The following is a 22,647-nucleotide window of genomic DNA, read 5'->3' as shown; positions in this document are numbered from 1 at the left end:
TTCCATATTAAAACTTATATATGGCTTTTTGATTATTTAAACCAGTTGGTGTTTCTTGAGTGCTTTCCTTCTTTTAATTTCGAGAGTATTTTGTGTATATTTCTGTTTATTTTATAGTTTTTTTGATGAGAAATTCATCGATTTTTTGTAGAGATTATCTTGGGTATTGTTCTTGGTGGTATGGTACAAAAAATACACAAACAAAATGATGTTAAATGAGGCATTTGAACGATGGATTCCAACTGGCATAAAGATTTATCCAACTCTGGGAATTCATCAATTTATTTCAAAGTTCCAGTTCTCTTACCCATGCTTTGCATTAAATAACTATTTATTGCTTATGATATCTCAGAAAGATAGAACTCTAGAGAACTAGAATGATATGAACAATGATTCAAAATCACCATATAATGGAATTCGTTTCCATTGGATCTAATAAGAGAAAATCATTCAAGAATCCAACATGAAAAGACGAACACGTATAGGTACTCAAGTTTTCTCTATTTTCTCATCGAAGTGAAAATAAGTGCGTTCGTCGTATTTATGGAAATGAATTTAACTTGAGAAACGAGTGTATAACTAATTTGTTGGCAAATTCACGATCCCAGGAATGCTTATCAATTAATCTTGTTTCCATATTATGCATTTTCTTTTTTCAATTGAATAAGTTTTTGGGAAGAACACTCATTTCCTACCATACCATTATGGTCATCTTTGGTATTCTCCACTAACTCCATTGTTGTAAAATACAACTTCAACGATAATCAACACATTTAACCGGTCTGAAAATATTTACTGTCAATGCTCCGTATTTTCCATGAAAATTCTAATTTTAGCTAAACTCCAATGACTTTGGGTTGTTTACTTTTAATCGAATTGAGAGAGGATTCATTCCTGAACTTACTTCTTTAATCTGTTAGCAAAATTTTTCCTCTCTATTAAGGGTTACTTCAGAGTTTAATGTCATTGACATTTTTTTCATTCAATCTGTCAATCATATGGAATCTTAGAACATAGATACATGGAATGACCATTCAGTGCTAAGAATGAATTGTTTGTAGTCCACACATTCGATGTTTCTCTGTCTAGAGTGACACTAAGGCAGTGGCGTTTTATTGAAAAATTCACATGCGTCCTGTCTATTCGTATTGAAAATTGATGCGCCAATGATCATCAACGTCTCAATTGTGATTGGCGACACTAAGCAACTATCTCACTCCAGTCTTTGGAATGTTTATTTTCCATTCCATGTATCTATATTCTAAGTATGGAATAATTCTGAGTACTCCTTACTTATTCACTCATATTCATCAAATCAGGGTCAACATGCAAGCAAGCTTTGGAGAGAAAATAGGAAAATTGCAGTATCCTTTCTCGCTTCATTCAAGGACCAAAACTGAGAAAGCTTTATGCAATATTGGGCAAGGTAATTCATCAAATGGCATTTAAATACCTTAAATTCATACGCACCTCGTTTTCAATGCCATAGAAAACCAGCTTAGGCAGGTCGGATCATATCATGTATGATCTGCAATACAGATAATAAATCCTGAACTCAATGAAATTTCTATCCTGTTGCGATCGAAAAGTGACAGCTATTTGGCGAAATTAACGAGATCAGCGACCTTTGCGAAAAAAAGAAGTACTGCAACGAACGAATGAAGTAAAAAAAGTAGGCCACCTTCTGCCTTCCTCAATATAGATATTAAAAAAGGTGGTCGAGTAAACCTGAAATTATAGTGTTAATTCTGATGTCTCTATTTTGCACATGAATAATTCATGTGAACATTTTTCTTATTATATAAATTAATAAAGGCCCAGTATTACACTGGGTGATAAAAAAATGCCGTATCTTTACCGATGAAATGTTTATTCATATTATGGTTTCACCAGTCATCTTTCAGCGATTTACAGCAATAATCGCAACATTCTCATGAATCCTGCCAGGGCAATCAAGTTGGCTATGTGATTCATTTCAATGGATGAAATTGTCACATTACTAATAATTCTGTCACATATATATCATCCATATTTCATTCTCTAGCTTCATCAATTAATCAGTAGGAATACTGTCTCAGCAAATTCTCTTTCATACACAGACATAGGAAGCTGTGAAAGTGAATATTAATAGCAGGTTCCATGTTCAGATGAAAATATACCATGTCTTTAATTTTATGAATTATATACCCGCACACTACGAATTAATGTCCATAAAGAGTAAAAGCTATAATATTTTCATTACTACAGTTATAATTTTGGCCATATGTTCGAATGACCTCGCTCAACCTGCAATAAGGAAATAGGGTTATAACTGTCGACTGAGTCTTATTTGGAACTTTTTTATTGGAGAAATCAGCTTTTTCTCACGATGATAAGCTAGATGTTCAGACTGAAAGGAGTACGATCACTTCATTTATTTCTCCCCTATATCACCTCCTAATAATAAATTCGATCACATCAGATTGAATACCTATAAATAATGGTCCTCAGATTCTAGTTGAGCGAGTAAAATATCCTGAAAACATTGATACCATCGAGAAAAAACGTTGATTCTGACTGTTAATCGAAAGAACTTAAAAGAACATTATTCGTTTTGGTGCAAGAAACACTGAAATAAATATAATTCATCTGTATCCCAATTCATTACTTCCACAGAATCTTGTATGCGCTTAGGTAGAATATGCGATTTGGTAGGAACAACTTGAATGCTTTATTTATTATCATTTTATTGAGACTTATGACTAATAGCTAGATCTAGTTCTCATAACTATCACTATTCATCAGATTTGATTTGCACCATAAAGGCAAATCATGTATTCTCTTTACAGCCTCTGAACCGGTATCATGTATTTCTATTCTCGGACTTAGAAAGAGTTATTTTTATCTGGCAGTTATGCCAGATATCTTGGAAGGAATCGAAATGAAAGCATCATAATTTACCCTAGAGAAAACAGAACTAGATCTTATCGAGGTCAATCTGATAAGTCTCCGATTCGAGAGTTATCTTAAAAGCGTCTTCAGCTGCACCACATCGATGAATGAGTGCATTCGAAAATATGTACAGGGTGATCTCTGGCAGTCTTGAGCCAGTATTGCCACGTTCAAGCATAATGAATGGAATAGTGTGTCAATTGTTAAAGGATTTTGGGATTTATAGAATATAGTCGTATTTTCAAAAAATAGACTTCCCAGAGTACTGGCAGGCATATCTTCTGGATCTGATGTTTACTTGAAGAATCTTATCAATTTTGTCAGACATTGTACCGCCCTATATTGGCAGACAGACTGAGGTCATAAATTTATGGCATAAATGGCAGAAAGATTTGCGTCCAAGAGTTAAGGTTGAAACAGCTTTTGATTATTATCAACCCATAAGATTTTGAAAATTATTCCGACAATTTTGACCTTCTTTTCTTTGGCGTAATCCTCTTGGAATTGAATTGCCTCAGTCTGACTTGAACCGTTGAAAGAATTGACATTGATCTGATTCAGCATGTATCGGAAGAGCATTACACAAGTTTCGATTTAGGGAGCTCTTTGTGAGGACACACCTTCTGCATGTTTCACAGTTAAGAATCGCCGTTGCTGTCGGCAATGTCAAGAGCACAAGGACGCCCTCTTGCCTTAATCCAGTTACATTAAAGATCGATAGCTCATAAGCTCGCAATAATTAACTGCTCTCAATTTGAATTGCCTCATTGGTATTTGATTTTCCAATAGTTTTTGCGAAGGTTGACTTGGACGTGTTGTAATATTACATAAGATAAGCAGCAGAATCGATACAAAAACATACCGTAAATTCAGCTTTAGATGTGTTTGAATAAGAATTTGCATCGCATGACAAGATAAGATCTATGGTAGGCAGTTAACGTTAGATGAAAGGCATGTTTTAAAAATTGAGTAAGCATTGCAACGCTGTTATTAAGTGTAAATTAGATTGATTAGTTGTATTTTTATCTAGGATCCATTTTTTTATATTCGTAATGAATAGGTAGCTCGGTTTTTAATTGTCGATGTTGATCGGCTCAGAGACTTCTTATCTCTAAAATGCACTAAGTAAATCAGTTATGCTTCAAGAGTAATGACTTTAAACCCGACATCAATTTGTTGCGCATCAGCTTGCTCTATCATATCTGTAAATCACGAAAGAAAACTTGCAATTACATATCAAAAAATTAACATCTGTAATTATTGATTCCTAATGATTAATCGTGAAAAAAGAAATCTATTTTGGATTCATTTTTTGCTAACATTTGATACATTTCTACTTTCAAGAACGTTTTGGTTTTATGCAGTTTTAATATTATTGCACTTGGTTATCATTTTTCACTTTTTACTTCAAAATTTGGTCCTGAGGAGTCCTCAATTTCTAGTCGACATCCTGTTCATAGTGCTCATGTTGTATTCCAGTCATATCAGGGCCAACTCTCTATTAAAAAAACTTATAAAACTATTATGAACATGTAATTTCGAAAATTTTAGGTGACTCCTATATTCAACTGTATATTAGGTACACGAAACTTTTTTCAGGTAAACTTTTTTGTGTGAACTAAAAGAAATCTGCTAAGGTAGGCAAACTTTTTTCATAAGGAGTCACATTTCATTTAGGGCCAGGAAAACTACATAAATAGAATTTTTTCAGTTTCAAAAATCTAATAATATAGCTTAATAATAAAGTATGTATTATTCAACGTCATCAACGAGTATATAATGTTGGCTATCATTCACGTGACAGACCAAACGAGCCAATGTCCGGTTGGGGAAATTATCCAAGTGAATAAAGGACATAATATACTAGTAGAAGAATATACTTCGTTCATGACTGTTGACAGATTTTTATGAAATAATCATAATTGTCATTTCTATGACAACCGTTTTTGAGCTTGGGGGGTTTTGACATTCCATGAAGCACTACAAATTTGATCGACCAGTCAATTATGATTTATAAATCACAAGTGTTTCAGGAATGTTCGATAGACATCAAGACATCAGTGAATTATGAAACTAATTTTGCAATACCTAGGTTCTCAAAATTTAGTTTCAAGGTAAATGCACTCAATTTTTAGTGGAGGCGTTGGAGGGCTAAATTAAAATCCGTTTTCTGCCCAACCCCGATCAAGACAAATCCTTCAAAGCGTTAACTCTTCCGCAACAATCCTGCACAGATCGAACAAAGGGATCCTTGACGTTTCTATTCTTCCTCTAGAATCATCGACAACGAATAATTAGCGTCCGCAATCGAAGATTAAATTGATCGAAACCATACGGAGGTTCGAAAGGCCAGTCAGGAAGTTGAAACAAGAAAACGTGTAATCAGAGTAACTCGAGTTCACAGGGGCTCACTCCTCTCATTTCGCCAGAGAAAACACGCTCTCTTTTGAATCTGCTGTTTAGAAACGTTTTGCAACTCTGGATTTCTTCTCAATTTCGCACAAAACGCATTTCGCAAAGCGATTTTTACGAAAGATATGTAGGGTCTAAAAGTTGCAAGTTAATATTTCGATTCGGATATGGCCCAACAACGAGTATGGATTAATGGAGCAATGTTCGATCTTTATCTGGGGAATGGCTGATGGTTGAAAGACTCTCACATTTCGTGGGTACTTGAAACATACCGTAAAATGTAGATAAGATGGAATGATTGAGTCTAAAACAATGTGGGTTGTTATAGTTAGTTTGAACAATAAACGATTTCAACATCGCACATGACTATTCAGAAAATTTCACTTTTTTGAAGTCTTTCACTCTTTTTCATTAGCATATAGGTTTGTTCAGAGTGGAAGTTATACTGCTGAGATCTGTATGAATTAGATTGAAGCCTTATTATATTATTTTTGAAGGGAGCAAATCTGTTAAGATATATCTGCTCTTAAAAAATGATTTCTGCCATAAATATCGAATCCATTGGTGTTCAACTATAATTAAAACTTCAAATATCCATTTATGAGACCTCACAACATGAACGCTCTATATAGGAAGAAAATGAACTCATTGAACTCAATTATCCAACGGCTGATTGAAAACGCCATAATCCAATACAATAACAATCAACTTCATACAGTTTTGCCTTCAGAGGAATACGCCTGCACCCACAGAATCAAGCTTTAATGAGTAGGTGTTATTTTCCCCTTTCCGGTTGACTACCTCGTCTACAATCTTACAAATACCTTGTTTTATTACATCACGAAACTGAGAAACCAACAATCAATGATAGCAAAAAAAATTGCAAATATTATAGATCAAGGTTGAACTGTTAATTAATATCCATAATAGTTAACGGATCGTGAAGAAATCGGAAATAGATATCAAAATCAGCCCTGGTCGTGGGAGTGAAATAAATCGTTATCTGAGAAAAAATAAAGCGTCCATATTTTTACATATAAATGAACAGAGAAATAGTAGATACCTATCAATAAATTGACTCTTCATTATTACGACAAATTTCTAATGAGATCACTTTTAATCTAGAATTTGGTTATTTTACTCGGAAAATCGACATTTTCCTCCCAATAAATAGGTTGACCTTGTTAAATACAGGAAATGAACGACTTATAGAGAGAATACCTTCACTTTCATATGAATCTTGTGGATTGCGGACTAGACGAAGCAATTAAATTACTGTTATCTACTTTAAGATGCTGAAATATAGATAAATCTTGTTTGATGATGTCAGATAACTTCTAATGTCTGCACTGAAGACGACAGTGAATGGAGAACGCTCTACGGGGTCAATGTGATTTCCTAATCATTTTTTAGACTCTTCCCTCGGATTTATTTATTTACTTTGATCACAATCACCGAGAATCTGCCATAAATGTGTAGCAAGCTCAGAACTCAGAATGTCTATGTGATGAGGAATCATCAAAAAGGTTCACTCAGCCAGTTCCTACCTCATATTTTTATACGAGTGCTTATGCGCTTATAGGATAACATAACACACAGGGAGAGTCTTTGACTCGTACAAATATTTTAAAGTAGATTTTGTCTTACTTTTAACCTCAATAATCTACTGTATTTTTACGAGTCAAAGACTCACGCTGTACTCGTAAAGCCACACCATATAAGCCATATAATTAAGAATTAGCGATATGTGGGAATATAATATTTTTTTGGTACATACTTTCTATATTTTTCATTCATTTCTGATTCCAGGGGAGAGGGACCGCCTGATTTAACGAAGATGGCGATGTTAACAATTCTCATTTTCATCGGAGCAGTTTCAGCAATTCAATTCGAGGCACCTATAGAATTTGGAGTAGGTTCGGGAGGAGACTGTGCACTTGTTGTGAACGGTGCCGGAAGGAGCAGTCAATTTGATTACTCCCTCAATTTATTGAGGGGCACCCCTCAGTAAGTGAAAAAAAAATGTTTTTTTAAATTTTGCTCTTTAAACTTTCGATGTAGGCATCGATTTAACTGAATCTCTTTCGTGTTATAGCAATTACAACGCTGGTGGAACTTGTATCACCTATGACGCAGTGAATGCTGCTTATTTGGATGCGAGGAAAAGAATAAGTATGTTAATTTGTAGATAGTTTTGAATTGGATTAATTAATCTCTGAAAACTAACAGAAATATTGCATCTTCTATATATCACCCCTAAATTTTTTTTCCATTCCATCAGGAGTGGCACAACCACATGACCATTGGAAGCCTGAAGATGTTGCAACAGTTGGAGAACTCCTTCTGGATATTTCCATAAATCTTGCAAGAACGTAAGTTTGCATCTTCAAACATAGCGAATGACTCAAAATTAAGTTGAACCTTCCAAAGAACTGACAGAAAATACGACGTTTATTATTATAAAAGTGATGCTTTTACAGAGTGACTCACTCAAATAGTTCACTTTATTTATTATATTTTAAAAAGAAGACTTTTCTGCAAAGTACGATTAAAGGACAAGAGCATTCGAAAGAGTATAAATAATTTTCCAGGTACGGTCTCACATATGAAGAAATCGAAAAAGGTTTACCCCTGATCGATACCTCCAAAACCCTGATTAGAGAAGTGTGTCCTCCATTTTTGTCGAATGTGGAATGTAGAGCTGGTAAATACCGACGATTAGATGGTCTGTGTACTAACTTGGAGCATCCAACATGGGGTTCTATCAATACTCCATTCACGAGGTGAGTTTTTTAGGCAATCGGTCTTTGATGGATCGGCAATAATGATTACTCATTGGTGTTAACACCTAATCATTTTCAAAAAAACATCGAGTTTGGACCAGTGAAAACTAGAAAAGTGTTAGATCTAAATTATACCTATGGATTCATTAGTTTTCTTCAAACTGAAACAGGGAAATATTTGAAATATAAAGTTTTTTGTGTTATACGCAGAAAAATGTCACACGTGAATTTTTTTCACAGATTATTGGGACCTTTATTCGCTGATGGCATGAATGCACCACGTATCTCTGTAAAGGGCCATGATCTGCCACCTTCAAGAGTTGTATCGAGGACCATGCACCCTGACGATGGTTTCCACGATCATGCTGGAACTGTTATGATTATTGCTTGGGGTCAATTCATGGATCACGATTATACATTGACCGCCACTCCCTTAGGTCAGTAGCACTATAAAATTATACTTCCTAATTCTGATCAGATCAGATGGTGAGATTGATTCACTTTTCGTTCGTTTCAAATTAGGTAGCTATCAGTAGAAAGTGCATAATTACATGCAACTTGAGATTAAGTGGAAAAAGAAGAATAATTTAAGATTATTTGATAAACTGAACTGACTCACACATCGAAAAATATAGCATATTTTAGGTACTTGTAAAACTTCTTTCTATATAATTTCTTCCTCTCATTCCACAGATCCTAGAAACAGAAACGATCCTGAAGAATGCTGCAACCGTCCCCCGCATTTAAAGCACCCTTACTGTAATGAAATAAGAATACCAGAAGACGATTACTTCTACAGGCTGTTTGGCGTTAAATGCATTGATTTCGTAAGAGGATTCCCTGCAGCTAGACCTGGATGTAGACTAGGTGTGTTATTAGCAAGCCCCTGCATGCATACAAAATTTCATATAACATTTGGGGTCAATAATTTTATCATAATATTTTTATTAAGGTTCTAGGGTACCCTTCAATACGCTCACTGGAGTTCTTGATGCTAACACTGTCTATGGTAAAACTGACTACGAAGCAAGGTAAATCAGATACCTACCTAAACTTATTTTTGAATTATCTCGAATAAAACATGTTTTTTTTATCAAAGGAAACTACGAGAAGGATTCGGTGGTCTGTTAAGGATGAATCCAGCTTTCAGGGAATACGGTTTGAAAGATTTACTGCCTCTAAAATTGGATGTGCCAGATGAAGGATGCACCAGACCTAACAGTTCCATGTTTTGTTTTGAAGCAGGTAAGAATAAGCACTCAGTACATTGAGTATTGGGGTGGTGGTGGTTTCATATGCCAAATGAAACAAAGGTGTTTTTATTTTCAAGTTGCCTAGTGTATTATATCAGTGGAAAACTGCATTCGTTTGACTTTCAGGGGAAATTCGTGTCAATGAGCAATTGGTCTTGACCTGCATGCACACTTTGATGGCAAGAGAACATAACAGATTGGCTAAAGGGCTAGCCCAAGTAAATCCCCATTGGGACGATGAAACTCTATTCCAAGTAATATTCATAATTCGATCAACATTCTTTGATACTTATTAAACTGGTCATATTTACAGGAAGCAAGAAGGATCAATATCGCCATTGTTCAACACATCACTTACAATGAGTTCCTACCAATTTTGCTTGGAAAAGACGTGATGCAGAAGTTTGGCTTATTGCTTCAAAAAGACGTGAGTCTTGTCTTAATCCAAAATGGTCCTTCTGAAATTTGAATATTTTCTGCTAATTCAGAAAATGCACAGACTTGATCTCAAATCGCATAATAATACGTTGTTTTCCTTTTAGGGTTACTGGGATGGTTATGATCCAAATGTAAACCCCAACGTTATTGACGCTTTCGCAGCTGCAGCTTATAGATTTGGCCATTCATTATTGCCAACAGCCGTCGAAAGATGGAGCAAAGCTCACAAATTCATTGGTAAGGATTTACAAATACTCACAACTGACGCAATTAGCTATTGACTCTCACAATTAAGCCACCTAAAGATGCTCTTGTTATAGCGGAGCAAATGTAGTGAAAATCAGGCAATTCAGTTTTTAGCCTAATTTCGTTCGTATGTTACAGCCTCAAAACGACTCTCCGACCTCATCCGTAGACCGTTCGACCTGTACCGTCCAGGTATTTTCGACGAGTACATAATGGGTCTGATGAATCAAGTGGCGCAGGCTATGGACGATTCTATCACTCAAGAAGTAACGAACCATTTATTCAAAAAGGTAGGAGCAAGGTTCGGCATGGATTTGGTCAGTTTCAACATGCAGAGAGGTAGGGAGTTCGGTCTTCCTGGATACATGGAGTTCAGGAAATTCTGCGGCCTTCCAGGAGCTGAAACTTTCGAGGATTTGTTCGGATCTATGCCCAACGAGACAGTCAGGAAATATACTTCCATTTTTGCGTGAGTGAATTTAAATTGAACCCCTCACCTAAAAATTTGTGCAATAACATATCACATATATCTGACGTATGGAAACTTCGTCATACTAAACACGAATTTTGATTGCAATCATGATGTGTGGCTGATACACTGAAGGTTTTTTCGCTCAAGCGCAGTACGTATCATCATGTGGAAACCGGGTCTTTGACAGAGACAAACTGGCTTTGACTTACCAGTACTGTTTTAAGCCTGCTTCACTTATACAAAAGATTATATCTTTGCTTATACTTTATTTGATGTAAAAGATTCTTAAAGAGATGACCTTCGGTTATAACCATGCAAATGCATGCTTTTTATTTTCTTCTTTCAATTTTCAGGCATCCAAGTGATGTAGATTTGTGGTCCGGTGGAGTATCAGAAAGACCCCTCCCTGGCAGCATGTTAGGGCCAACCTTCGCTTGTATTATCGCCACTCAATTCAGTTACTCAAGGAGAGGAGACCGTTTCTGGTAATTGATTATTTCTTATTATTCATTGTTCTAGTTTTAGTAAAATAAAGAACGCAGGATGGAAAGTTTACCTCTAGTGCGCCTTCATGAAGGGGTGTCTATGGACACCATTGAGAATTATGAAATGTTCCAGATAATTATATTTTATGAATAAAAAATATGTATACTCAGATACGTGTGTTTCGCAGGTATGAACTTCCAAATCAACCATCATCTTTCACACCTGAACAACTTCATGAAGTAAGAAAGGCTCGACTAGCTCGTATCATTTGCGACAACACAGATTTGATAGACAGCATACAGCTTTATCCAATGGTGTTGCCAGACCATGAGATGTAAGTATATTTTTACGTTTTTTTCAAAGTTTTGCATGTCGATATAGGCGTTTTCGACTGTATTTTTGTATTCTTTGATACCATGGTCATATTACATAGGTACCTACTATTTTTATATCATAACCCGTAACAGCCCTAACCATAATAAAATTTTGTTTTTCTGCTACTTTTCAACACTTCTTCTAGAATGAAACAGGCCGGAAAGTTAGATTGTGCCGTTGTTTATCCATTATTGTGATTTGTACAATTAGCACAGTGTACAATTGTTACCATCGGAGTGTCGGTACGGGTACATATATATAGACAAGTAGGTATTGTACTTGTTTTATAAGCAACAGGCAACAAGCAGTTTCCGATGTAATTTCGAATTGAAAAACTGACATTTGTCTTCCTTTCTCTGCATAAGATTAGACACGTAACTCGATTGATCTGGAAAAATTGAAGAAGGCATAATCAGTTAATCTATACATTTTTCACGGTTTATTAGTAAATGATTTATCAGTGATTGGAACAGAGTTCTTTCAAAATGTGTGTATCTACGAAATATATGATACATACTAGTCTTCGTTAATTTGAAAACAACTTTGAGCCATTTTCTTCGAAAATCTGAATACCTACACCCCCTCATTTGTGGGTTTTTAATGTTTCTGCAACCAGGTGGGAACATCACAAGTACGAGGCTTAGTACATATTCAAAACGATATCGACATTCCAAACTCCAAGTTGAATTTTTCCATAACAAATACACTACACAAACGCTGTTGTCGTAATCTAAACATTTATCACCACTTCAAGCGCTGAAAAAACAATCGATCATAGCAAAAACTAAAGGACATGAACAATTTACGTCTGCTATCAAGTTTCCCGGTAGAATTTCTAATGTGAACTATCGACTCTACTACCTCTAGGACACACGAAATGTTTTCAGGGCAATTTCCCGGCCTGTTTCATTCTAGTAGGCTCTGCTCTTTATTATGTAAAGATTTACCTCTGATGACTAATCGAAGGATGTAGCCTATGTTTTAAACCTTAAGCGTTCTGTGAAATAATCCCTTTCCTTTTTCGTTTCAGTAATCCAAGAGTGCCCTGTAGAAGTGGAGTCATCCCAAGTATCGACTTATCCAAGTGGGCTGAATTCCCAAGTGGAGATCATTTCGGCAGCAGCTTTTTCGACCCACTAGTGGGGAAGTAATAAGTCAGTGACAGTCATGAAGTTTTAGATAATAAGTTGTACAGATGCCATTACTTTGTATTACCCTTCTCCTCAAACTTTCACAGATGCCAAAATCATCTTGGTTAGTTTACTTAAAACACTGTACATTGAAAATAGGTTATAATCGCGAATTTAGAGCAATATTCAAGAGTATTTTATTTAGATTACCGAAAAGGTATGTTAAAAATCGTCCTATCATTAAGTATTTGAAATTTATTTCTTTTCATTTCATTTCCCTAGAGTTGTGAATATATTATTTATTAACTGCCAAATATGGATGTCCCCATGTATGTATGTATGTATAGAATAAGATACGAAATAATTTTTTTATTGTGTATAAAAAGAACAAAACAATTTATAAAAACTACAAATAAATAGTAGTTTCATATAAAACCTAACCTAACTTCGAAAACAGATCTTAATATATACTAGTCACTGGAACACTAAGTGCACAAACATTTTGCAAAATATTCTGTATGAAAAAAAAACTGTACAGAAGTGTCTTAACCATATTTCTATTCTTCAACTGTTGTTGTCTCTGGTATTGTATGAATAATGACTTTTCTAGAAGCGTCATACACAAAGTGATTGTTTTCGAATATGGTACTCTTGTAAAATGGTTTCAGGTCATGGATACCAATTTGTTTAGCCTGAAAAAAGTAATTAACACATATAATGCTGTCGAAAACAGGGAAATCCAGAAAAATTGAGAAATTCAAAGGAGTACTGCTTACTTTGTCCATGAGATCTCTTTCATTTATCTCTATAACCAGAGCTTCTGATTCATTAGTTGCCTCGATGAAAGTCAACTGATCATGCGCTAATTGCCTCAAAATGTAGAAAAGCAATTCACTATGATCTTTCTTGAACATGAGGAATCTTTGGAATACTTGTTTCATGGATTTCATGACACTATATTTCTGAGTTTCAATAAAGCTCTCTAACATCATTCTCACAGCCATATTGAGATCATCTTCTTGGACATAGTCTCTGAGATGCATTCTGGCATGTGCTTCAGACATACGAATCATACTTTCAATGTGACGGGCAGTGATGGGCAAACTACCTGTTGCCTACCAGAAAAAAATTATCCATGAAAATCTATATCTATGGTATGTTTACACAATTTAACTTGGCACATTTAAACATATGTACTAATAAATAAAATGGCAGGGTCTGTCTTCAATTCTTACCATAGATTCTTGCCTCAACTGAGTGTAAATAGTGGCCAATTTTTCAGTATCGATTTTCTGTAATTTCGGATGAACGTTCTCTTTGGAATATACTATGTATTTTTTCAACATTTCTTGTGGAATGGTCAGGTCATCTTCCTCTTGTGGGATGTCGATAACTTCACCTTTTTTCGATGGGTGATGCTTGATGTGAGAGTTAACTACAAATCTTTACGATCTTGATTATAGTATGTTTAGTACAGGTAAACAGACAATTATTTACCTTGCAAGATGTTGATCTTGAATAGGATCGACTTCATCCCTAACGACACATAAAATATCAAATCGGGAAAGGATGGGATCGGACAAGTTAACGTTTTCAGAAAATGTCATACTAGGATCATATCGACCTCCTGTAGGATTGGCCGCTGCTATAACTGAACACCTTGCCTGTAAACTCGTGACTATACCGGCCTTACTTATGGAAATAGATTGCTGTTCCATGGCTTCATGAATAGATGTCCGATCCTGATCATTCATCTACAAAATCTTATAATATAAAACATCCGCATTATTTTTTCCTCGATAAATTAGAATTAATATCAACGCATCTATTAACCTTATCAAATTCATCTATCAAGCATATTCCTTGATCGGCAAGAACTAAAGCTCCAGCTTCCAGAGTCCATTCTTTGCTGGCCAGATTTTTACGGACATAAGCTGTCAAACCAACCGCGCTGGCACCTTGTCCTGTGGTGAATACAGCCCTCGGTGCAATCTTCTCAGCAAATTTTAAAAACTGCGATTTAGCAGTACCAGGATCGCCACATATGAGAACATTTATATCCCCCCTAAGCTTGTGTTTTTCTCCTAGAAGACAAATTGGTAAAGATGGAACATCAAAGATTCTGATGAGTATTATATTTGTTGAATTCTGTTCAGGACAACAGTACTAACCTGGATTTTTTCTCTCCCCACCAAATAAGGAAAGCGCAAGCGCCCTCTTGATATAATCGTGTCCGAAGATAGAGGGCGCTATGGACGCAACAATTCTATCAGCAATTCTGTGATCTTTACTCATTTTGATAATGGCATTGACATCGTCATCAGTCAAAGACTGAACGATTTGCTTGCAGTCTTTAACAACCAAATGATTAGCAAAAACGACGGTAGAAAATACTGGAAATCCGTTGTCTGTGTTCAACGAATTATCGAAACTATTTGTATATATTCCAGTAATATCGACTTCATCACCGGGTTTACATCTATCACATAAATCGGCTAATAGAATACAATCTTTAGATCGAGGAACTCTTCCAGCTGGTATCCTACCAGGTGACTCTTGTAAAGTAATTTTTTGGTAGTTTCTGTACACAGTTTGCTCCATGTTTACCTAAATCAAATATTTTTTCATTTCACTTCTCGTCATAGTTTATTCACTTAAAATTTTATTACGTGCTTACTTTTTCAAGCTACTTACAGTAAACGGCCCTGTACTGTGACATTCTGGACAAGCCCCTGGGGTAACCTCACTCTGCTGAGATTGGACGAAAGGACCTAGTACAAAACCACATTTGTTACAATCAAACTGTACTACTGAGAGTTGCGGTAATACTCCTGTTGTGGCTGTCACTACACCAATTGTTCTCACGAGTTGATTGATATGAAGTTTCCTGTATGAAAAAAACAGTTACAAATAGAAGTTATGGAAAAAATATTGATTTTCACCTGAAAGTTCTTATTTCCTCAATTAAGGGCAAATCAGAGATCCTCACATGAATTTCTTTAGTTACACGATCATAACTCGGATACATAGAAAGAACTATTTCTTTAGCTACTTCATCAAATATTTCCAGCATCTGGAAAGGTGCCTCTGGGAGGAAATACGCGAGAACATGCTCTTTATGTGCCAAATGGGAGAATTCTATAGTGAAACTACACTAAAAGTCGAAAATTCACATTAAAAAGACAACCAACACTCATCTGGGTAAAAATATTCACCTGATTGTTTTCACACATTCTTCTTATTTTCTCTTTGAATACATACTGCCCTTTAGAATTAACAAAGGTTCTAAGGAAATTTTTAAATCTATTTGCAATTTCAGTTCGTGGACCGACCATAACAACCCACTCTTTGATGCTATATCCTTTGGTATCCTCAAGATTTTCAATAGACTCAATCATTTCTGTATCATTATCATCTACAGCTTTCTCTGCCATTCTTCTTTTTCTACGAGGATCCTACAAAAAATATTTTATCTGTGTCGAACAACTCTATCGATATCACAATGCAAATTACCTCATCTTCATCGCTCTCATCATAGAATAATTCTCTGTCGTCTCTACGAAGAATTCCCATTTCTCGGTCCCTTCTGCGAAGTTCCTCCTCAGCAGCTAGACGATCAGATATGGACATATTTTCATAATCGTCTTCATCCAAAATACGCCTATCATAATGATCCAGATGTGGCAAAGGACGATAATCACTGAAAAAGAAAATTTATGACTCCGATGCAAAAATCATCAGAAACTCAAATTACTTTTCCATATTATCCCCAAAGAGATCTTCCCCATCGTCCTCATCCAACATATCCTGGTCCATATTCCCAAATAACTCAGCCTCATCTTCAAATGGAGGCAAATCCTGAGCTGGTGAAGACATATTTGAACGTACTGATTGGGGATTTTCTGAGGGGGAATTCATTTCAGGCTGCAATGATAAAAAAACAAAATAAGAGCATTCTACCTTCTGCCTCTAAAATACAGATTTGAAAACAATCTCTTGCTTACACTTTGCGACATGATCAAATTTCCAATAAATTAAAATAGAGTCGATGAATATATTGTATATAATATGAAAATTATACTATAATTCTATAACGCATATATACAATAAAACCCTTTTTTATATTTTATACAAAAACTTGAGGGATTTACAACTTCTACACCAACAATTTGTCTATTCCGTATTTGAGCGGGAAATCGGATTTGACTAAACTCATAGAATTTTCTTTAGCTTGAACTTGTGGGAAATAATGGAAATATTGAAATTGAAGACATCAAATCCATTTTTTAAACGACTACTTGTTTTGTACTTGAATCCAAGAAGGTAAATATCTATATCTACATATCTAAATCTAATTTTCATGAAGCATAATCGATATGGAATTGAATTTTCTCGCAAAATGTTTTGGAAATTTTCTTTGACGTCTGTCAAAACAAATTAACCTCAAATCTTTAAAAAACTAACCCATAAAATATTTCATGTCATCGCTTTCGTTTCTATCTTTACATAATTTACATTATATTTTACAAGAACAACGATATGCTTGACAATGGACTTTGATTGTTATTCTGATTAATGTCTTTTGAGGGAAACATCATTACTTTCAGAATAAGGTGCTTGCGTCAACTCGAAACTGTACCATTTGTAATTGAATACTGAAATATTGAAAACTTAACGATTTACATTAATTTAATAACATAAAAGCGTCTACTACTATGACTTCTCCCTTAAATCCTTTTGTATATTGGGCACAAAATGATAAAAATGTTTTTCTCAAAGTGGAACTAAATGATTCGCAGGTATGTAGTTACTCTTTTGATCAGAGAATGTTGTGAGATTGAGGTAGTCAGCACAAATCTGATGACCATAGGTCCTTCAATCGTAGGTTCATACAGTTTTACTCAGCACCAAAATAGATACATTTCTGTATGCTGCACTTACAAATCTGCAAGTATTTCATTCATTCAGTATAATGTGTTTGTAATATTTCTATAAATGATGATCAATGTCTTGTTTGAGGCCCCCTCACAAATTTTAAATTTTAGCATCTCATGATGTGAGAGAAATAATATTTTTTTAAATATTTATATAAAATGAACGAAGCTCCTGAGAACTGAGACCTAATAAAAGAACCAATCTAATGGTGAGTTTATACTATACAGGGTTACTAAGAACTAATTGGCAGCTAAGAAATAGACCGATCTCACGTGCAGATGGCAAACACGTGCACGCCATCTGCCATTTAGATTGGCCCCTTTCTTAGATATTAGTTCTTAGTAACTCTGCATAAACTCTATACTATACTATAATCTCCTTGGCTTTATGTGGCGGGTCTGAGAACTAATGGTGGGCCATTTGCTAAGTTGCTAAGACTTAAGACCTAAGAAAGGAACTAATTTAATTGGCACATGGTGATCACGTGATCGCCATCTGTCAATTAGGGTGGGATCATACAGCTTTACTAAGAACTATGTTACTCTACCCTCCATACTAAGAACTAAGCGACCAATGGCGTTCACGAGCCCATTAGATTGGTCAATTTCTCAGGTCTTAGTTCTTAGGAGCTCTGCTAAGTCCACCATAAAACCTAAGAAAGGAACCAATCAGCCAATATAAATTTTAATTCAAAATTAGTATCTATAGCTTCACTGAGAAGCCAGAAAATTTTCCACTTTGTGTGATCGGAATTCCGCTGATATTTCGTCAAAGTCATGGGCGTAGTTGGATAATTTTCCGAAAGGTTGGTCGGTTGATGGAGGTTTAAACTTCAAGCTGATCAACACCAAGGCAAAAAAAAATAAAAACGGTATTATTTATTATTCAATACTATGAATATTCCTAGGGTGGTTAGCCCTCACCCTCAAAAGTATATAGGTAGTGAACTATCAACATATCAGGATGACCAATCTATGTAATTTATAGGATGTTAGAATTGAACTTGAAGATAAATATCTGGACTTTTCTTGTCAAGGTAATGGGGCACGAGGAAATAATAGATATTGCTTCCACGTGGATTTTTACGATGATATAAATAAAAACGTGAGTGTGATAATCTTAATTGTCGCTCTAACTCATTCATATCAAAATTGTAGGACAGTAAGCATAAAATAACAGACAAAAATATTACATTTGTAATTCTGAAACAGAAGAAGGAATGGTGGCCACGTTTATTATCGCAGCCTCAAAAACAGCAGTGGCTTAAAATTGATTTCGATCGTTGGCAATCGCCAGAGGATTTGAGTGAAACAAATGAGCGTGTGGGTGATATATACAAACATCATCAAGATATTTTCGAAAAACTTCAAAAAGAAGAATATGGATACAAAAAAGGTATTTCATATTATTAATCCCTTTTATCCCGATATTTTGATCCGATCCAGCAATCGGCTTTCGCATAATCCTATATATCTAGTTGGCAATATGGCATGGTGTTTTCTATTAGTGCAGGTGCAGGTGGTTTTACAAATCATTTCATTCATTTTAAACTTTTTATATAGTTTCAATCTAATAATAACGCAACGCTCTTTACATACTTAATATAGTGGGCATATTTCTAAATCCGATTTTAGAACAAACAATAAGACAAATTATAAAAAGTGTTAAAATGTGAAATTTTGTACAAGAGAGAACGACAAAATTTTGGTTCAACCATCCTGGAGTATTTTGATTTAACATCACCGAAATAAGAATTGAATAAGTTCACGTTTTTTTACCGAAGTTCATTTCGATTTACTTTTCCGCACTTTGGTAAATCGATTGATTTGGCCTAAATGGTTCGAAATTGTCTTAATTATTTGTTGACGCCCATAATTCTGTTTGCATGCATTTTCACCTTGATGTGTACCACGTTATTTAAACAAGAATTGGAATAACATCTTCAAATTGGGAATTCTTTATCTTTTTTATGTCGAGTTAATGAATGGATTGTTATATTATAATGGCCTCATAATTAAATATCATTCACATCTACCAAATTGTTCTGCACTTTAAAATTCTCCAACTAACCAGTGGTTTTTATACTGCGCATAATGAAACATATCGCAACCGAGCACATATATTTCAGAATAAACGGTAAGCTTAAATTTTTTCCTGTAATTTCATTATACTAAACCTCTAATACATTTGGAAAAATAATTTCTTCAACATTGTTTTTTGACAAGAGAATAGCATGCAGTGGTGACAATGTTAACTATTGATCCTTGATTAATTTTTGGGTGAAAAAAATTTTTTGTGTGGTTTTTAACCAAGTCATATATTTTTAGTTAATGCCTCGAATATGAAGATGTTAAAAACGGTAATTATCTTTGATAGCCGATCACCAGTTACTCTTCTCTAGACACAGTTTTAGTTTATTATTTTGGATGATTTCTAAAGAATTCAATTGAACATCGGAATATAATGAGAAAATTCGTGTTTTCTGTACATAAGTAATCCATGTAATTTGGAGCGCCCACCAAAGTAGCGTAGCACTGACATGGCACATACATGACAAAGGCGATTCATAATTTTCAGATTCATTTTCATTCATTCATTCATTGCTGTATCCCGTTACCGGGAATAAATCTACAAAAAGAAGAAAAAAAAAATTTCGAGCAGACTTGTAATTTCTTAGGGCTAGTTACGACTGTGTGCCCTCCTGTGACTGAAGAGACCCAACCGTGACCTGCAGATCCTTCCACAGTCAGGGCATGGATAGTCACCAACCAGATCTGGCCGCCGCTGTATCCTTCTCGATTCTCCATTGTAACTGTGTACCAAAGACCTCCACTGTGACCTGTCTGACGCTAGTTGTTCCCAGTTATGATTGGCATTAACTAATTTTAGGGATTGATGTAGTGTATCCTTAAACCGCTTATACTGGCCTCCTGGTTTCCGGGCTCCCTCAGTGAATTCGCCATATAGAGCTATTTTGGGGAGCCTTGTGTCTTGCATCCTCAGAATGTGGCCGCTCCATCTGAGTCGGGCCCTCGTTACTTGAGTCTCAATTGTTGTACAACTCGCCCGTTGCAAGACTTCTGCATTCGAAACTTTGTGGAACCATCTGATGTGCATTATCTGTCTTAGATGACGTTGCTGCGTTTGCTCAAGCTGTTTAATATGTCGCCTGTAGGACGTCCAGCTTTCGCTTCCGTAAAGAAGCGTTGGGAGGACCACTGCTTTGTAAACAGCTGTCTTGGTCTTCAGAGTGAGGTCGTGATTTTCAGATATCGCACATCTGAGTGAAGTTTCAGTTATTATTTTGCATCGCTTTTGTCATGTATGTGCCATGTCAGTGTTACGCTACTTTAGTAGGCGCTCTCCCTTAGAAGGAAACTTTTTCTTAATTCGCAGCCGCAGCGATATTACATTTCATTACATAGAGGTTGTTTCGCGCTAAATTTTCGCTAGTAGTATCTAAAGAACCTTGGATCATAATGAATGGCCGAGATCCATTCAATTAAAATATTCTCGTCTCAGTGTTACTTCCGGTTGAATCTGATGAGAAGCCGAATATTTTTAATTCACTTTAATTATATTAAGTTATACTCCTCATTAGCTAACATTAGGATGATATTTCAGAAGATGCACGAAAAGTATATTTAACATGCTACAATTTCTTCATGTACCTGGGATTCCTTTATATATGGGTGGTACTGATGATGAAATTTTTGAAGGATGGTACCGATTTTTTCCCAAAGGCTTACGAGCATGTCAGTACAGTATTTTATATCATGCAAACAATGCAGTTGGTAGAAATCGCACATCCAATTTTGGGCCTCATGAAGGGAGGTATAATAGCTCCTTTCATCCAAGTTGGAGGAAGAGTTTTTGTTCTCTTCTTAATGATAGGTGGAGAACCGAAAGTTCAAACAGAGCCAATTGTGTTCATCCTGTTTTTAGCCTGGTCCTCGATTGAAATAATAAGGTAATTATAATTCGCCACTCAACTGAACAGTGAACCTTGATTTTCGCCGGTTTCAACAACTTATTTTCGATTCAAATTAATTCTGCAACGAAATATTAGCATTTCATATCACAAGACAACAGAAGGATTACTGAGTTATATTCCCATTGATTTTTTAATCTTCATCTTCCAGGTACCCTTATTATATTAGTCAACTCTTCGAAAAAAATAACAAACTGCTAACATGGCTGAGATACAATGCTTGGATCATTCTATATCCGGTTGGCATGGTTTGTGAAATGATAATAAATTACAAGAACTTGGTCCTGATAAACGAAACTGGAAAATGGTCAATAGAAATGCCTAATCCGTTGAATTTCACTTTTAGTTTCGTGTATGTCTTGAGATTTTACCTTCTTGTTCTCACAGTTCCTACATCTACTCTCTTACTAAGGCACATGTACATAGCCAGAAAGCATAAACTTGGAGATCGAAAAGTGAAGAAGAAGGATTGAAAAATTCAAATCAACGAAAGATGATCTTCTACAAAAATTTTCATTTTAATCAGATTGAGTTTTCTACATGGTTAAGTACGCTCAAAAAGGGTTAAGGATGACATTCCAAATCCAGAACGATAATTAATAATATAAAATAAATACCTCTGTGTCTGACTTGGGATTTGGTTGAGTAATAAGACTGCGACCGATGCATTTATTTGAGCTTTGTTCATTCTTTTAAACGATGTATAATATTTGTGTTTGTAATTCGTTGTTCAATAAATTGTTGATTTGATCGGAATATCCTAATTATGTAGAACCTTTTTTTTAAAATCATTTCAAAGTGATTACTGACGTACCACAGTTCACGTGTAACAGCGGCCGTATTTGACTATCGGTCGATCGGCATCGGGTATACTGAAATTTATTTTCCGTTTTGTTTTCATCACGTAATTGCTGCCGTATAGTCTCTTGAAAGAGATAAAAGAGGAACAAAGAAAAAACATTTATATTAGAACAAATAAATATACAAAATAGATAAAATATTTAAACTTCACTAAGCAAAAACTACACTACACATAATTTCATAGAAATCACTTATTTTACTTGACATTGAATACCTACTAAAATCTGTTTCTAGTTCTTATCTTATAGTAATACTGATTATTGATAATATATACTATATTACCTTCTTTATATGATTTTTCTTTACTTAAAAGTTAAGTAAGTATCAAATGGAG

General features: G+C 35.2%; 3 protein-coding genes across 3 annotated transcripts in view; 2 read left to right on the top strand and 1 right to left on the bottom strand.

Annotated features, from left to right (window-relative positions):
- LOC123316104 (peroxidase) overlaps nt 1–12,613 on the top strand; it is a 28,608-nt gene extending 15,995 nt beyond the window's left edge. Inside the window, exons 2-16 of the mRNA XM_044902078.1 lie at nt 7,153–7,350; nt 7,439–7,515; nt 7,625–7,715; nt 7,935–8,126; nt 8,367–8,563; nt 8,820–8,993; nt 9,079–9,157; nt 9,226–9,371; nt 9,506–9,633; nt 9,693–9,806; nt 9,922–10,054; nt 10,202–10,532; nt 10,889–11,020; nt 11,209–11,355; nt 12,427–12,613. Coding sequence (XP_044758013.1) covers nt 7,153–7,350; nt 7,439–7,515; nt 7,625–7,715; nt 7,935–8,126; nt 8,367–8,563; nt 8,820–8,993; nt 9,079–9,157; nt 9,226–9,371; nt 9,506–9,633; nt 9,693–9,806; nt 9,922–10,054; nt 10,202–10,532; nt 10,889–11,020; nt 11,209–11,355; nt 12,427–12,547 — 2,260 coding nt within the window. The 3' untranslated portion in view covers nt 12,548–12,613. The remainder of the gene's footprint in view (nt 1–7,152; nt 7,351–7,438; nt 7,516–7,624; nt 7,716–7,934; nt 8,127–8,366; nt 8,564–8,819; nt 8,994–9,078; nt 9,158–9,225; nt 9,372–9,505; nt 9,634–9,692; nt 9,807–9,921; nt 10,055–10,201; nt 10,533–10,888; nt 11,021–11,208; nt 11,356–12,426) is intronic.
- Nucleotides 12,614–12,880: 267 nt separating this feature from the next.
- Nucleotides 12,881–16,742, bottom strand: LOC123316103 (DNA replication licensing factor Mcm2). Its single transcript, XM_044902077.1, has 12 exons — nt 16,531–16,742; nt 16,281–16,450; nt 16,040–16,226; nt 15,742–15,981; nt 15,469–15,680; nt 15,221–15,413; nt 14,698–15,133; nt 14,360–14,610; nt 14,024–14,280; nt 13,762–13,969; nt 13,303–13,641; nt 12,881–13,218 (listed from the first exon to the last, which is right to left on the bottom strand). The coding sequence occupies exons 1-12, from the start codon at nt 16,540–16,542 to the stop codon at nt 13,084–13,086; spliced, it is 2,640 nt and encodes an 879-aa protein (XP_044758012.1). The 5' UTR covers nt 16,543–16,742; the 3' UTR covers nt 12,881–13,083.
- A 240-nt stretch (nt 16,743–16,982) lies between these two features.
- Nucleotides 16,983–22,202, top strand: LOC123316105 (very-long-chain (3R)-3-hydroxyacyl-CoA dehydratase). Its single transcript, XM_044902079.1, has 5 exons — nt 16,983–17,325; nt 18,449–18,565; nt 18,619–18,856; nt 21,086–21,431; nt 21,604–22,202. The coding sequence occupies exons 1-5, from the start codon at nt 17,242–17,244 to the stop codon at nt 21,923–21,925; spliced, it is 1,107 nt and encodes a 368-aa protein (XP_044758014.1). The 5' UTR covers nt 16,983–17,241; the 3' UTR covers nt 21,926–22,202.
- The last annotated feature ends 445 nt before the right edge of the window (nt 22,203–22,647 follow it).

The sequence above is a fragment of the Coccinella septempunctata genome, chromosome 6, assembly GCF_907165205.1.
Source record: "Coccinella septempunctata chromosome 6, icCocSept1.1, whole genome shotgun sequence".
Taxonomy (NCBI): Eukaryota; Metazoa; Arthropoda; class Insecta; order Coleoptera; family Coccinellidae; genus Coccinella; species Coccinella septempunctata.
The sequence above is the reverse complement of the archived record's forward strand: the minus strand, read 5'-3'. Positions and strand labels throughout refer to the sequence as shown.

Excerpts from the sequence above, each read along its gene's own strand:
- LOC123316103 (XM_044902077.1), bottom strand. Across the intron at positions 15,982-16,039 it reads ATGAGAGCGATGAAGATGAG|GATCCTCGTAGAAAAAGAAG; the intron begins GTAATTTGCATT and ends TATTTTTTGTAG. Across the intron at positions 14,611-14,697 it reads TGGGGAGAGAAAAAATCCAG|GAGAAAAACACAAGCTTAGG; the intron begins GTTAGTACTGTT and ends TTTGTCTTCTAG.
- LOC123316105 (XM_044902079.1), top strand. The coding sequence starts at position 17,242 with ATGACTTCTCCCTTAAATCCTTTTGTATATTGGGCACAAAATGATAAA. Across the intron at positions 18,566-18,618 it reads ACGATGATATAAATAAAAAC|GACAGTAAGCATAAAATAAC; the intron begins GTGAGTGTGATA and ends TCAAAATTGTAG. Across the intron at positions 21,432-21,603 it reads TCCTCGATTGAAATAATAAG|GTACCCTTATTATATTAGTC; the intron begins GTAATTATAATT and ends TTCATCTTCCAG.